Below are 14,757 nucleotides of genomic sequence, written 5' to 3'. Positions count from 1 at the left end.
CTACTACTTCCGGGTTACTTTAAGACTCGTATAGGCAAATTACTGACCCCTTAAACGTCTATTATTCACCTGACTTTAAAATCTGAATTAGCTGAATATTAAAACACCACGCGGTATTGTTACGAGTTCACGGGAGGTGTGGTTTATTGCTGTATTTGTCTGAAGGCCGTTTGATGTTGTTGCTATGGTGATGGGACTGAACAGCGAGGCTAAAGGAAGACAATCAACCGCCTGCTAAACAACAATCAACAAATATCACTCATTTTAAAGAATTAAGACATGGTAAGCGGAAGGGTATACTTTTTCATTCTTTAGATATGAGTAATAAAGGACTTGACGCAATATGATCATGAATGTTTGTTGTGGTTTTGGCGGAAGTCGTTAGCTTTTTAACAGTATGTTAAGTTTTTCCCCAGTGAAAGAAACTCAAGTCACATGAACCGCTGAGATTAAATGTGTTGTCTGCACTAAATATAAAATACCATAAGTACATTCTCATTTAAACGTCTAATGTAAACCATAATAAAGGCAAGCTATGCGTTAAGTCATAGCAAGTGAATATGCTGGTAAACACGCACCATGGCTATTTAAATAGTTAAACATAGTTAAATGAAGATAATTCGTAATCATTTACAAAGCAAAACAGTTTTGCAACGCCATCATTTGTAAACTAAAAGCTCTCGACGTACTGAATGCTCTAATTTGATCTGCCACTAGATGTCAGGATTGGCCTCCTTGAGATTCTTCGAGAAAAGTTTTCAAAAGAAAGCTCTTACTGAACGTAGTTTTTGGTAAAGCTGCTTAACTGTTTCCCCACTGTATTTGAAAACAAGCTGTCTTAGCTGAGGCTCTACAACATCACACTGAAGATAGAGGATGCCATTTTCCACTGAAATTACAGATACGGTTCAGTCAGAAGCTTTAATGTCATTAAGTGGAATGATATGCTTTTTTAGTGTCATTTGCTCAAAAATCTAAACCTTGTTATTCTTTAGGTAACAGGATACTTTCACCATCATCTACTTGCTCTGTTGTGCTTCTACGCTATGTTTATTTTCCAATTCACATTCTGTCTCCTTAAGTAGTGTACATTGATCCATCTCCATGCAGACAGCATGAAATGTTTGCAGTGATAGCATAGGGCAGCAGCAGGTGTCTGAGAAAGTCTCAGCTTCCAAGAAGGGCTCTGAGAGGAAAGCCCTATTTTTCAGAGTTTCAGAGGTGGCAGATAAGCCTAGCTATTTCCAGTTCGATCTGGCCAGGATCATTAACCAGGAGTCTGTGATTTTTGTTGTGCTGGAATGTTCATTAAGTGCTGTGCACCCCCTCAAAATGCCTTGATTCCTGCTTTCGTTCCATTCAGGAAAAAAAAAAAGGCTTTTCGTTACGCTTTCACTTAAGAACAAAAACAGCTATACTAATATCAGAGAAAAAGCTTTCCATAGGATATTTCGTCTTAGGCTCAGAGATGTCCTCAGGTAACTTTGGCCGCAGGCAGAATGTGGAAACAGAGCCCTTATGTGCTGTAGGGGGTGACTGCCTGCTGAAATAAACTCTTTCAGACTGGAAAAATGTCACCAAACACTGCAGTCGTCTTGATCTCGAAAATGTAGGTTAGTGTTTTAATATATAACTTGTTTCTGTCATATTCTATTCACAAAGTTTTAAACATTAGTTTGGATACTTTTTCAGAAAACAAGTTTTAATATTTATTCAATCATTACTGGAAAAAGTCAAGTCACATTAGTAAATGTAGTAAATGTAAATGTATCTTTAATTAAAAAAATCTTATGTAACACAATATTTTCAGTATGTACATTATTTAATGTGAATTATTTCAACAGTCCTAACATTTACATATTGCTGACTGGTATATGGCTTTATATGAGAGGTGATAATAAGCATCAGTTTCATTACGGCACTTTTAGCTTTGGCACAAAACCTCACTGTGAAAATCTTAATGTGACACTAATACAGCCTCCAGATGTGATTTATGGCTTTTCAGACCTGTGCCTCAGCGTATTTGTACAAAGAAGGCTGTTCAATATTATCTCTGTCCCAGCTGACTGAGGGGTAAAAATAGCTCTTGTTTGGGGGAAGAGGCCCTGTTAGATTCGAGATAGCTCAATTACGTTAAAGGGAATCTCTCTGAGTCTCTATGGTTTGATGAATGAGAAAGCATTCGCGTTATGTTGCAGACACACTAATGATCTGTTGTTAAATTAGTTAGGGTAATGTGTTGCCGTGTTTGGGCTCAGTGTTGACACGTTGCCGCTATGAATTAGCAAGCATGTGGCCTGGAGGATGGATGGCATAGTGCCTAGAAATGCAACATTAAAGCACTGCCATTCTGATATACACTGATGATTATCTGCCAGTTATTATGTCAGTTATTATGAATATTAATGGATCTTCACTGTTGTAGGCCCGCTGTTATTTGCTTGAGTTTTGATGTCCAGTGCTCAACAGTAGATTAACAGATCATTTCATCACGGCCTCAGCTCTGTCGCCCTGAATCACAGTCTGTGCTATGAATTTCACCCACAAGGTGGTGCTCTGTGGGGAACAAAGATCACACCAAAGTGCTTGCTCTCCATGTTTTGTTCAAGGGCACCTTCTGAGTTGGTGTCAAGGTGAAATCAGCCACTTAATAGTAAAACAACATTCACACTCACAGAGATGTAGATGCTGTCATTTTAATAACTTACTGCATACTTTGTTTTCATGAAATCTTGGCTATGACTAAAACTCATTGTCATGAAAATGGTAATGTCTTGAGGCTCCTGCTCCTACGCAAGCAGTTGTCCACACAGTATCCTACATTATTAAATTAGGTTGTAAATATAGGTTTAGTCACCGTAGCTGTTTTCCTAATTTGCATACTATTCTGCGCCATTTTGTAGTATAAATGGTGCAAACAATATGACGTGCAATTAAAAGGTTTTCTTGTTTTCTTGTTTTGTTTTGTTGGTAAACATGGTTGGACATGGAAAAAATACATTAATATGTTTTTTTGTTTTGTTTTAGTTCTTTTTTGTAAACATAAAGGGCCATTCTAAAAATTTTCCAGGCCCATCCTCATCACAGGGCCCCACACAACATTTCTGGGTTGCCGCTCTAATAAAAAAATATCTCTAGTCTATTGATCTATTGGTAGTTTCTATATTTGTGCAGCCCTAATGTTTGCACAAGTGTGTAGTGCACAGTTTCAAGACAAGTAGCTCCAGCAGCTGGATAATGGCTCCTCATTTGCAGAGAGTCTCCCCAGAGGATCAAAAGGCTCTGAACCTCTGACTCAGCATGTTAGCAGGCCCAGCTGCCCGTCTGTGTTGAGGGTCAGAGTGCGGCTGTTGTGACTCCCTGTCCAAGCATGAGGGTCAGATCAGTGACATTCCCCTGCCGTGCCTGGCTTGACTGTGTGTTTTGTTGTGTGTGTTGTGTTATGCACAGGATGAGCGCTTTGCCTTTCTGGCTGAGTGGTACGACCCCAGTGCTGCTCTCCTGCGACGATACCAGCTGCTCTACTACCCTAAAGATGGCTCCGTTGAGATGGTGCGTTCCTATACTCCGATTTCAGACTCTGACTTCTAGCTATGGTTAAGATTTGTCCATTCACATGTACGCTTTACTTATATAGTTTGATGTGAAGAACCAGCGCACCTTCCTGCGCAGGACCAAGTTTGATGAGCTTCATCCAGAAGATCTGTTTGTTGGCAACCGAGTAAACATCTTTTCCCGTCAACTGAATCTCACAGGTTACGGGGATCAGTACACAGCCAACAAACTCGGCAGCAAGAAGGAGAGGTACTTGATTCCTGCTGAGGAATACCACTGCTGAGACAAAACTCGCCTTTCCAAACCTGTATAACCCTTCTGCAGAACATAAAAATGATACTTGAAAAATGAATTTCTGTTTAATGGCCCAAGAAGTGAGGCATATCTCCAAACATCCTCTTATAAGAAAGCCATACAGGTTTGTATCATCACGAGGTGGAGTAAATGATGACTGAATAGTATAAAGTATACACACACACAAACTTAATGACGTTAAAGTAAAATAGTAAAAGTCATCAATATGACTTACTGTAGGTACTGTATGCGAGCCATGCAATAGTTTTGTGTAACAGAAAACCTACATTAAGTCATCATTTACAGTTAATCCTCCCTTCCAGTAAGTCATTTTCATCCAATAATGAAAATTATGTCATCATTTACTCACCCTCACGTTGTTCTTATTTTGAAAACCGCTGTTAACTAAACAGTTGCCAGCACCCATGGTGTTGAAAATTAAGTTGAAATGAAGCAGATAAGTCAAATTCATTATGAATAATGAAAATAATATAGGTTTGAAACAGCATACCTTTTTGGATGAACTATTTCCAGAACACCAGTAGAAATGTTTAATCATCTTCATTTAGTGTGATGAATAGCGTATTGTATATCACAAGAAAAAGCCATTAGCAACCTTTTTCAGTTTTTTCCCCTGTTGTCCCTCCTCCTTAAACACCTGCTAATATAATTTTTATAAAGCGATGATGAGCTGCTGTTTCCCCTACTAATGAAAACCACTGATCAGTGATTACTGATTTAATGAGTCAACACTTCCTTTTCATCTCTTATATTAATTACATTCACACTGTTTCCCACTGCTCTTTCTCTCCTTTGAGATTCCTAGTGGCGTGCCTTGAATATAAATTTGGAAAAGATTACAGAGGGACAGACTCAAGGCGATATGCACTCTTCAAAGTAAATTGAGCTGCCTACTCAAATGACTGCTGTTGTGTAGTCAGGGCATCATATGTATTGCTGTAACAGCAATGTTATCTAATGCTTAAGGTAAATTTTAAATATATTTTCAAAGATCAAAGTATTCCTTTTTTATAAAATGTAACTAGACTTTCAGATTAAAATGATAACTAAATTATTGCTAAATTTTTAGCGACTTATATGTTTATCAACCAGCCTTTCTCAAGTCTGACAGCAACAGTTGTTTATTTGTGCATTAAGTAATTGACATTTGCTGTGTGTTTCCTTTGAGCTCTAAAATGTAAATAATAAGTATAGTATAAAGTATTCACGGTGCTGAATAGCTGCGCTATGAATGTGGTGTCTTTGCTTTAGACAGGTCTGTATGTGTTTCTGTGGCATCTTTATCTTGCATACTATATATCTTTAAAAAAATCTTCCTAATAAATCTATAAACATGTTATAAAATCTTATAAAATATTAAATCTAGGGTTTCAAAATCCAATGCATCCACACATACACACTCGTTCACTCATTAAAACAAAATTACAGAAGAAATACCATTATAGATTATAGTTATATCCAATATAGTTTATATCCAATTTGTTGATGCTTTGGTTTATGTCTGGGATTCCTTATTACTTTCTGATTCAATTTTTAAACTCCTGTCTTGTGTCTTCTTTAGGACTTTGGCTATGATTAAGCCGGATGCTGTCACAAAAGTTGGCAACATTATTCAAATGATTTATGATGCCAACCTTATAGTCACAAAAGCCAGAATGACCAAACTTACATGGTAAGTCGTTTATGTTTTAATATACATAATTTGTTGCAGTACTTCAGCACTAGTTACAGTCTTACCTTGTGGATTTGACAAAGTCACTTCTTCAAGAAAAAACGTAGACCTATATCACAGCAATTATTAACTGAAGTAGTGAGAAGGGAGAGTGTTAGAGAAAAGAGGCTGTGTTTAAAGTTGCTGGCCTGTTTTGTAAAGGTCACTATATGGTTTGCAAAAATTGAGTCAGTATGGGTGCTGGCAGACTAAAAGTCTAGCTCTATCATCTATCACAAAGATTATGTGTTCAGTCACAGAAAGAAGGGAACAAGAACTGGAGAGTTATGATAGTCACAATTTTCACAAAGTTAAACCGTGCCCTTCAGCAAATCAGACCAATGGAGTTGACCTTGAGATTACAGGAGATGTTAGGAGTAAATCTGAAGACATTTTCAGGTGATTTCAGAGTGAAATGGCTTTAAAGGGCTTAGTAACCTTGTGTGTTCATACAGACGTGGACAAAATTGTTGGTACCCTTTGGTCAATGAAAGAAAAAGTCACAATGGTCACAGAAATAACTGTTATCTGACAAAAGTAATAATAAATAAAAATTCTATAAATGTTAACCAATGAAAGTCAGACATTGTTTTTCAACCATGCTTCAACAGAATTATTTAAAAAAATAAACTCACGAAACAGGCATGGACAAAAATGATGGTACCCCTAGAAAACACTGAAAATAATGTGACCAAAGGGACATGTTAATTCAAGGTGTGTCCACTAATTAGCATCACAGGTGTCTACAACCTTGTAATCAGCCATTGGGCCTATATATATGGCTCCAGGTAATCACTGTGTTGTTTGGTGATATGGTGTGTACCACACTCGACATGGACCAGAGGAAGCAAAGGAAAGAGTTGTCTCAAGAGATCAGAAAGAAAATTATAGACAAGCATGTTAAAGGTAAAGGCTATAAGACCATCTCCAAGCAACTAGATGTTCCTGTGACTACAGTTGCACATATTATTCAGAAGTTTAAGATCCATGGGACTGTAGCCAACCTCCTGGACGTGGCCGCAGGAGGAAAATTGATGACAAATCTAAGAGACGGGTAATCCGAATGGTAACAAAAGAGCCTAGAAAGACTTCTAAAGAGATTCAAGGTGAACTTCATGCTCAAGGAACATCAGTGTCAGATCGCACCATCCGTCGTTGTTTGAGCCAAAGTGGACTACATGGGAGACGACCAAGGAGGACACCATTGTTGAAAACGAATCATAAAAAGCAAGACTGGAATATGCCAAACTACATGTTGACAAGCCACAAAGCTTCTGGGAGAATGTCCTGTGGACAGATGAGACAAAAATCGAAGTTTTTGCCAAGGCACATCAGCTGTATGTTCACAGACGAAAAAATGAAGCATATCAAGAAAAGAACACTGTCCCTACTGTGAAACATGGAGGAGGCTCTGTTATGTTCTGGGGCTGCTTTGCTGCGTCTGGCACAGGGTGTCTTGAATCTGTGCAGGGTACAATGAAATCTCAAGACTATCAAGGAATTCTAGAGAGAAATGTACTAGCCAGTGTCAGAAAGCTTGGTCTCAGTCGCAGGTCATGGGTCTTGCAACAGGACAATGACCCAAAACACACCGCTAAAAACACCCAAGAATGGCTAAGAGGAAAAAAATTGGACTATTGTAAAGTGGCCTTCTATGAGCCCTGACCTCAATCCTATTGAGCATCTTTGGAAGGAGCTGAAACATGCAGTCTGGAAAAGGCACCCTTCAAACCGGACACAACTGGAGCAGTTTGCTCATGAGGAGTGGGCCAAAATACCTGCTGAGAGGTGCAGAAGTCTCATTGACAGTTACAGGAAGCGTTTGATTGCAGTGATTGCCTCAAAAGGTTGCGCAACAAAATATTAAGTTAGGGTACCATCATTTTTGTCCAGGTCTGTTTCATGAGTTTATTTTTTTAATAATTCTGTTGAAGCATGGTTGAAAAACAATGTCTGACTTTCATTGGTTAACATTTATAGAATTTTATTTATTATTACTTTTGTCAGATTAAAGTTATTTCTGTGACCATTGTGAGTTTTTCTTTCATTGACCAAAGGGTACCAACAATTTTGTCCACGTCTGTAACTACACATGTGGGTAATAAAAAGCGCCATTCAGGATGAGACAAGCAGATAAGAGAACTTTAAAATACAATATAAAGTTAACTTCGACAAGGCTAAAAAGTGCTTAGTGTATTTTTGTTTCTTCAACAAATTTCTTCAAACTAAGGTGAAATTATAAAATAGTAATAAACTCTTGACTATTTTAGTGCATGTGCTGTATAAACATCATAACAAATATATGAAAAAGAAAGCCCATAACAGTGTTATTTTATTATTATCTGTATAATGCTACATTTTTACTTGTTTTATTTTTCAATCACTTAAAAATACCTATATGTAATTGCATCTGTAATTATTTTCTGTAATTACATTAATAATTGCAATGTTGACCCAACCCTTATACCTTAACCCACATTTAACCTAGCCATACCACCAAACCTGTCCCTAACTTTACCCGTATTCCACTTCAGTAGCTGTAAAAGTGCTGTAAAATAAATATATTGTACTTATTTTTGGATGCAAGTATATAGTAAGTAATGTAAATTGTGACCATTTGGCAGAAAATGTGATCCAAAATGGCTGAAGTGAATTCGAAGTATACGTTTTTCTCTGTATGTCACTATACATGTGGCTTAGTGACACATTTTTTAGAGAATGGAAAATGCTGAGGGTTAATCTTTCCTTTTCCTCTAGAAATATGCTGACATGGAGAGTTCCTCTGATAGACTGTTGTTTTAGCCTGGTCAGGTTGTGCTGCTTTAACCTTTTCTCAAAGTAGCAAGCAGCTGTTCATTGACAGAGACAGTCCTTGTCAGAAGATGTGGAAGTTGTATCAACCATATTATCTCATTTCTTGGACTAGTTGATTGATGTCATTAAACTAATAGATTAGAGAATTACAACAAAATGGTATGAAGATTAAACATTTAGTTCCTTAATTTTGTATTCGTTTTCACTATAAGAGTGACGATGGGGTTTGGAGATCACTTATTAACCCTGTGTTCTTTTATGGCTTTCTTACAGGAAGCAGGCAGCGGACTTTTACACGGAACATCAGTCAAAGTCTTTTTTCAAGTGAGTCTTTCCTGAGTCAATGATTGACTTATATTTAAGGGCTGCTTTTGAAGGAGACTCTGACACCTGAACCAGATTGTCACAGTGACTTTGGCATGACTTTGCATTACACTGCATGTTTTTAACCGCAAATTCAATCGTAAACACTACAGCAAAAGTTGCTAAAGCCAGTTGTCTTCTTCAACAACAGTAATTTGGTGCAGTTTGTGAGCTCTGGTCCTATGATTGCTATGGAGCTAATGGGGGATGAGGCGGTGTCAACCTGGAGAAAAGTTCTGGGCCCAACTGATTCTGGCGTGGCACAAAAAGATGCAGCGAATAGTCTCAGAGGCCAGTTTGGTACTGATGGCACTAAGAATGCAGGACATGGGTCAGACTCATTGGCATCTGCTGCACGGGTAACAAAAAAGCATCTAAAATAGGAATTATTCAAGCCCAGAATCATGTTTTGGACATATTTGTTCAGTAATATGCTAATATGCTCATGATCGGGTTATGTGTTTCAATTATAACTATATAGGAACTTGAGTTCTTCTTCCCTTCCACTACTGGACACGGTCCCTCCAACACAGCCAAGTACTCAGACTGCACCTGCTGTATCATTAAACCTCATGCCATCTCAGAAGGTAAACCCACACACACACACACACACACACACACACACACACACATACACTGATGATATAATCGTCATGTCTAATCAGGTGTCTTTGAAATAACCTATTATAGATGAGATATAACACAGTTAATTATTTGCTATTTGTAATGTACTGTTAGTAGTGTATTATTAACCCATCACAGTTTATAAGTTTGCTTTATCATTAGAAGGACTATGACACTCCTAGTATGTCATAGCCCATCAATTGTTACTCAAAACCTTTCCACACAGTATGTGTGAGTGCCATTGGATCATATCAATCTCTACATGAAAGCAGCACATATCTGACACATTGAAGAAGTCAAGGTGCAAGTGCCAGGGTTCCAATATTCTGGAAATATCAGAGAAATTTAAAACCAGGCCTGAAAAAAAATCATGAAAATTTCTAAAATAATTATACAATTCCCAGGTTATGGCTCAAAAATATGTTTGTACTATATTCTGGCATGTATATTTTAAATAATTTGATTTTAAGCTGTCCTTGTTACATTTAATTGCTATTTATAACAATAAAGTATATAACATGAAGGTAACCTTAAGCCAAACACTAGTACTGGAAGTGTAGAAACCCAGTTCTTGTGAATGAAAGGAGCAGTTTAGTTAGCGAAGGTGCAACTTCAGAGTCATTTAGTCCTTTTGTGATTGTCTTCTCCATATGTAACTGTCTTCATTCCCTCCTGGCCTAGTGCTGTTTTGCTTGTTATATGTTGACGAATATAAAACCCCCAAAGCCAGTGTGTACTCTTAACCAAGCCTTCGCTCCGGATTTGTCCAAATCCGTCTCCTGATCCCTGTTCATGGAGCATGCCGCCAGAGCACTGACCTGTGAAATCTCAAATCCTCTCGATAGGGCTGAGGTAGATATTTCACATAGTGGTCGTTGACTAAACAGGCCCCAAGTTGGTTTTGTACATTGCTGTGGGCTGATTAACCTGGAGGGAATGTTAAACATAAACACACATTATGTTCATCAAAATAGTTGAAGAATATTCAGAAATGTAAGTTTGTGTTGAAATAAGAACACTGAAGTCTTATGGGCACTCTTTTAGCTTCTACCTAATATCATTTTGCCTACACTTTTATCTACACTCTATTACGCACCCCATTTTCCATTCAATCGCACACCCACACTCATATTTCGGCTACCAACCTCCTGCATTGTGTTTGCTCTCTAGGCCTCCATCAAAAGTGCTGGCAACCAGTGATTTAAAGAGGATTGCAGTTCTTATTACCTTTTGATTGGAGGTCTAGAGCCCACCAGCTTTGCAAAAGGAGTAAATAAAAATAGCCAATAATGAAATTCCCTGCTGTTAGAGGGCCTACATGATTGTAATATAATACTGATTATTTGGCAACCGCTCTGTTCAGTTGTTCTGGATAGTCATGTGGCTTGGTTCACCTTGTGTTGTAACATTACTTTTGGATTATAGACTACAATAGCATGTTGTTCGCATCCCTCAACTATATTTTCACTTGAAACTCTGTGAAATGTCACATTGCGTAAGAGTGATCACAAGTCTGTCATCACCTATGTTAATTTTGCTCTGAAACCTTAAGAATTTTAGCATTGTGCATTTTCTTGTCTACTTTAAATTTCAGAAATATGGGGTCTATAATGTTTTGGGGGTTTATATGTGGTATAGTGCAAAAGTTTTAGGCAGGTGTGAAAAAATGCTGTAAACAAAGAATGCTTTCCGAAATATAAATAATGATTGTTTATTTTTGTCAATTTACAAAATGCAAAGTGGGTGAATAAATGAAAAATCTAAATCAAATCAATATTACTACCTTTTGCCTTCAAATATTAAACATCAATTCTTGTAGGTACACTTGCACAAAGTCGGGGATTTTGTAGGATTATATATCAACTAGTTATATCAAACAAGTGTTAATTATCATCAATGTCACACGTAGGTTGAAACCCAGTCAGGAACTGAAACAGAAACAGCTGTGTAGGAGGCTCTGCTACCAAGGTGAGGTTGTGAAAAACAGCTTCATGTCATGGCAAGATTGAGCACAGCAACAAGACACAAGGTAGTTATACTGCATCAATAAGGTCTCTCCCAGACAAAGATTTCAAAACAGACTGGAGTTTCAAGATGTGCTTTCAAGCTCTTTTGAAGAAGTACCAAGAAACGGGCAACTTTGATGATCTTAGACACAGTGGTCTGCCAAGGAACCTTAGTGGAGCAGATTAAAGACACATCAAGCTTATTACTCTTCGAAATCTGAAGATGTCTAGCAGAGCCATCAGCTCAGAACTTGCAGAAACCAGTGGGACCCAAGTACACCTACTGGCCAGAAGTGGTCTTCATGGAAGAGTTGCAGCCAAAAAGCCATACCATCGACGTGGGACCAAGCAACTAAAGTATGCACGAAAACATAGGACCTGGGGTGCAGAAAAATGGCAACAAGTGCTCTGGACTGATGAGTCAAAATTTGAAATATTTGGCTGTAGCAGAAGGCAGTTTGTTCGTCGACGGTCTGGAGAGCAGTACAACAATGAGTTTCTGCAGGTAACAGTGAAGCATGGTGGAGGTTCCTTGAACGTTTGGGGCTACAATTCTGCAAATGGAGTTGTAGATTTGGTCAGGATTAATGGTATTCTCAATGCTGAGGAATACAGGTAGATATTTATCCACCATGCAATACCATAAGGGAGGCGTATGATTGGCCCCAAATTTGTTCTGCAGCAGGACAATGACCCCAAACATACAGCCAAAGTCATTAAACACTGTCTTCAAGGTAAAGAAGAACAAGAAGTACTGGAAGTGATAGCATGGCCCCCACAAAAAAGGGGAAAAAAAACTTTTGGACTGCAGTGTATACTGTGGAAAATAATATACCGCATGGCTTAGTTTTTTTAATCATATTCCATGCATAGTGACTGTGCATACTGTAGCTCTAGGTAAGCTAAAGGTCATATTTCTGTGAATTGTCTGCGCCTGATATATACTCCAGCAAGCAGCATGCCATAATAAATGGATAATGATTTACTCAAACCTATTGTCCAGTGTTAGGGTCATATCACTAAGTTGTGGCACATTTTCTGTTCTTTTAATGCAATGCAATGATTAACCTAGTATGTGGTGTGAAGTGAGTTTCTTCTAGATGTTTAATGTTGTCATCAAGGTCAGTGTGAAATGGCTTAAACTTTGAGTACCATTCATTAATGTATTCTGAGATTCACGCCATATGGTTCAAAGTCTAACACTAAAGTTAGCTGTAGCTGGACGTATCTGTACAAGTCTAGCCTTCTGATATTAGACATTCAAAGCAGATTTGACTTTCTTTTATTCCTTAAACTACTGGCCAGAGTCACTTTAACAATTTGAAGTTTTAAGCATAAATGTCCTGCAGTGAATCCTTTTTTTTCATTGAAACGTCTTGGCTAATAGAAAAGCAGTTTATTTTGTTTTGAACTCTCATGACTGGAATAGAAAAATGTGTAGCCAGGCAGTCCTGATACCATTGCCTAGCAACAGGGCAGATTGTGTCTGGAAGCTGCTGTCAGAATTGGAACCCTTAGGGTCACTGGTGATGCCAAGGGAGGGTTAGAGATGTGTGAAGACGTCATTTATGTGACAAAAGAAAATTCTCTAGAGCAGTTATTACGGTGCATGGGGAAATTATCTGTCATATGGCGTTCACACCATATCACATTTTTCTTAAAAAAAAATTTTTTAATGTTAAAGGTGAATTTTTAAATATGGAAATGTTAAACAGATTGTCTGTCCTTGCCCTTTCCAGCTATTGAAATATAAATGAAATCACGTTTTGTGCTATGTAGTATTTGCCCTTTCTCTTAAAGATATGAGAGAAAAAACGCTGCAAATTGAATTGAATGAAATATGATCTGATTAAATATGTGCTTTGTAAATGTGATTTATAGTTTTTTTTTTTTGTACTACATGCTGAAATTGAAACCACAAACCTCTAATTCAGTGTTACTCAGTGCATTTAGCACCTTGCCCTTTATTAATACAATCTCAGCACTCCAAAGGAGCAGGCTTAGAAATTCACTCTCGTGTTATTGAGATCAAAGTCTGTCCTTTGAAGTCACTCCTTCATGTTTGTTGGCCTTTAACTTTGCATGATCATATCGGTTAAACGGAAGGTCAAAAGTCTTGCATATAAGTCTTACATATAGTTGTTTAACTGCAGGGACAGTCAGAGCAAGAGCAGGATCACGTGAGTTCCTAGGTCACTGCTACTTGGTATTGAACTTGAAACCTTTGTGTTAGCATCTCAAATCTTTAATCATTAGACTCCTATCTAATGATTAGTCTGCTCTTAGAAGTGCAAGTTATTTTCAAAAACATAAATATACAATGTCCTTAGAGTCAAAACATAATTTTTGCATTCTTAAAATGAATACTTACTAGTGTTAAACTATCACATTTATATCACATTTATTTTTATTTGAGATTCAGTCTTCGTGTAATGTTTTTTTATTATTATTTAAATGATTTATTATTTATAAATTAAACAATTAGTTTATTACATACATTTAATGAATAATTGTATTATTTATTTATTTTATATTCTCTATAATAGACTGATATGTGATATGTGGAGAATGCAGTTTTATATGTAAAGAATTGTTTCAAATACTTGTCTTGTTGTGTAGTTCATTTTTCCCTTTACAGTTCTGTATATATTTTTTACATTTTTATTTTTCAGCACTGACGGGAAAGATCCTTACGACGATTATAGAAAATGGATTCGAGATATCTGCCCTACAAATGGTATGTATTTTAGTTCAATTTAAATCCTATCTATTTTTAGCCAATAATTTTACCAAGTAAAGAAACACATTCAATTAGATGGAGTGGTCACACTTTACTTTAAGGTCCAATGCTTACCTTTAACAAACAATTAACTGAAACTTTGTCCTCTAAATTCCTATTTCTGCTTATTAACAGCTTAGTTTAGGTATTGGGTAGGATTAGGGATGTAGAATATTGTCACGCAGAATATGTACTTTACTAATAAATAGCCAATCTGTTAATAATATGCATGCTACTAAGCAACTAGCTAATAGTGAAAATTGGTCCCTATACTAAAGTGTTATCAATGAAGCTTAGATATAATAAAAATACTTTTTTTAACTATACAAACAGTATGTTCAAATAATAAAGATGACATAATTGTACAAAACATATTTGATATTTTTAGATATTAGACCAGTTCTCTTTAGCAGAACAAATGACCAAACTGTGAGAAGCGACAATAGAGTCTCTCTGTGAACCAAGGGCAAACACAATTATGTTCCTCTTTGGTGTAACCTGACCCCGTCATCGACCATGCAATCTGTGACCAGATCAGTAGCCTCCCACGTCTCCGAATGAGTCTTCTGCTGACCAATAACAGCACTGCA

The 14,757-nt window shown here is 37.2% G+C and overlaps 1 protein-coding gene across 2 annotated transcripts in view; it reads left to right on the top strand.

Moving 5' to 3' along the window:
* Positions 1 to 16: 16 nt before the first annotated feature.
* Positions 17 to 14,757, top strand: part of nme7 (NME/NM23 family member 7) — a 31,430-nt gene continuing 16,689 nt past the window's right edge. Inside the window, exons 1-8 of one of the 2 annotated variants that reach the window (XM_043241545.1) lie at positions 17 to 282; positions 3,451 to 3,552; positions 3,638 to 3,804; positions 5,432 to 5,542; positions 8,669 to 8,719; positions 8,910 to 9,117; positions 9,240 to 9,345; positions 14,061 to 14,125. In XM_043241545.1, the coding sequence (XP_043097480.1) occupies positions 280 to 282; positions 3,451 to 3,552; positions 3,638 to 3,804; positions 5,432 to 5,542; positions 8,669 to 8,719; positions 8,910 to 9,117; positions 9,240 to 9,345; positions 14,061 to 14,125 (813 nt within the window). In that variant the 5' untranslated portion in view covers positions 17 to 279. The remainder of the gene's footprint in view (positions 283 to 3,450; positions 3,553 to 3,637; positions 3,805 to 5,431; positions 5,543 to 8,668; positions 8,720 to 8,909; positions 9,118 to 9,239; positions 9,346 to 14,060; positions 14,126 to 14,757) is intronic. The other variant, XM_043241546.1, reaches the window with a different exon arrangement.

The sequence above is a fragment of the Puntigrus tetrazona genome, chromosome 6 (assembly GCF_018831695.1).
Source record: "Puntigrus tetrazona isolate hp1 chromosome 6, ASM1883169v1, whole genome shotgun sequence".
Classification (NCBI taxonomy): Eukaryota; Metazoa; Chordata; class Actinopteri; order Cypriniformes; family Cyprinidae; genus Puntigrus; species Puntigrus tetrazona.
This window is presented reverse-complemented; position numbering and strand designations above follow the sequence as displayed.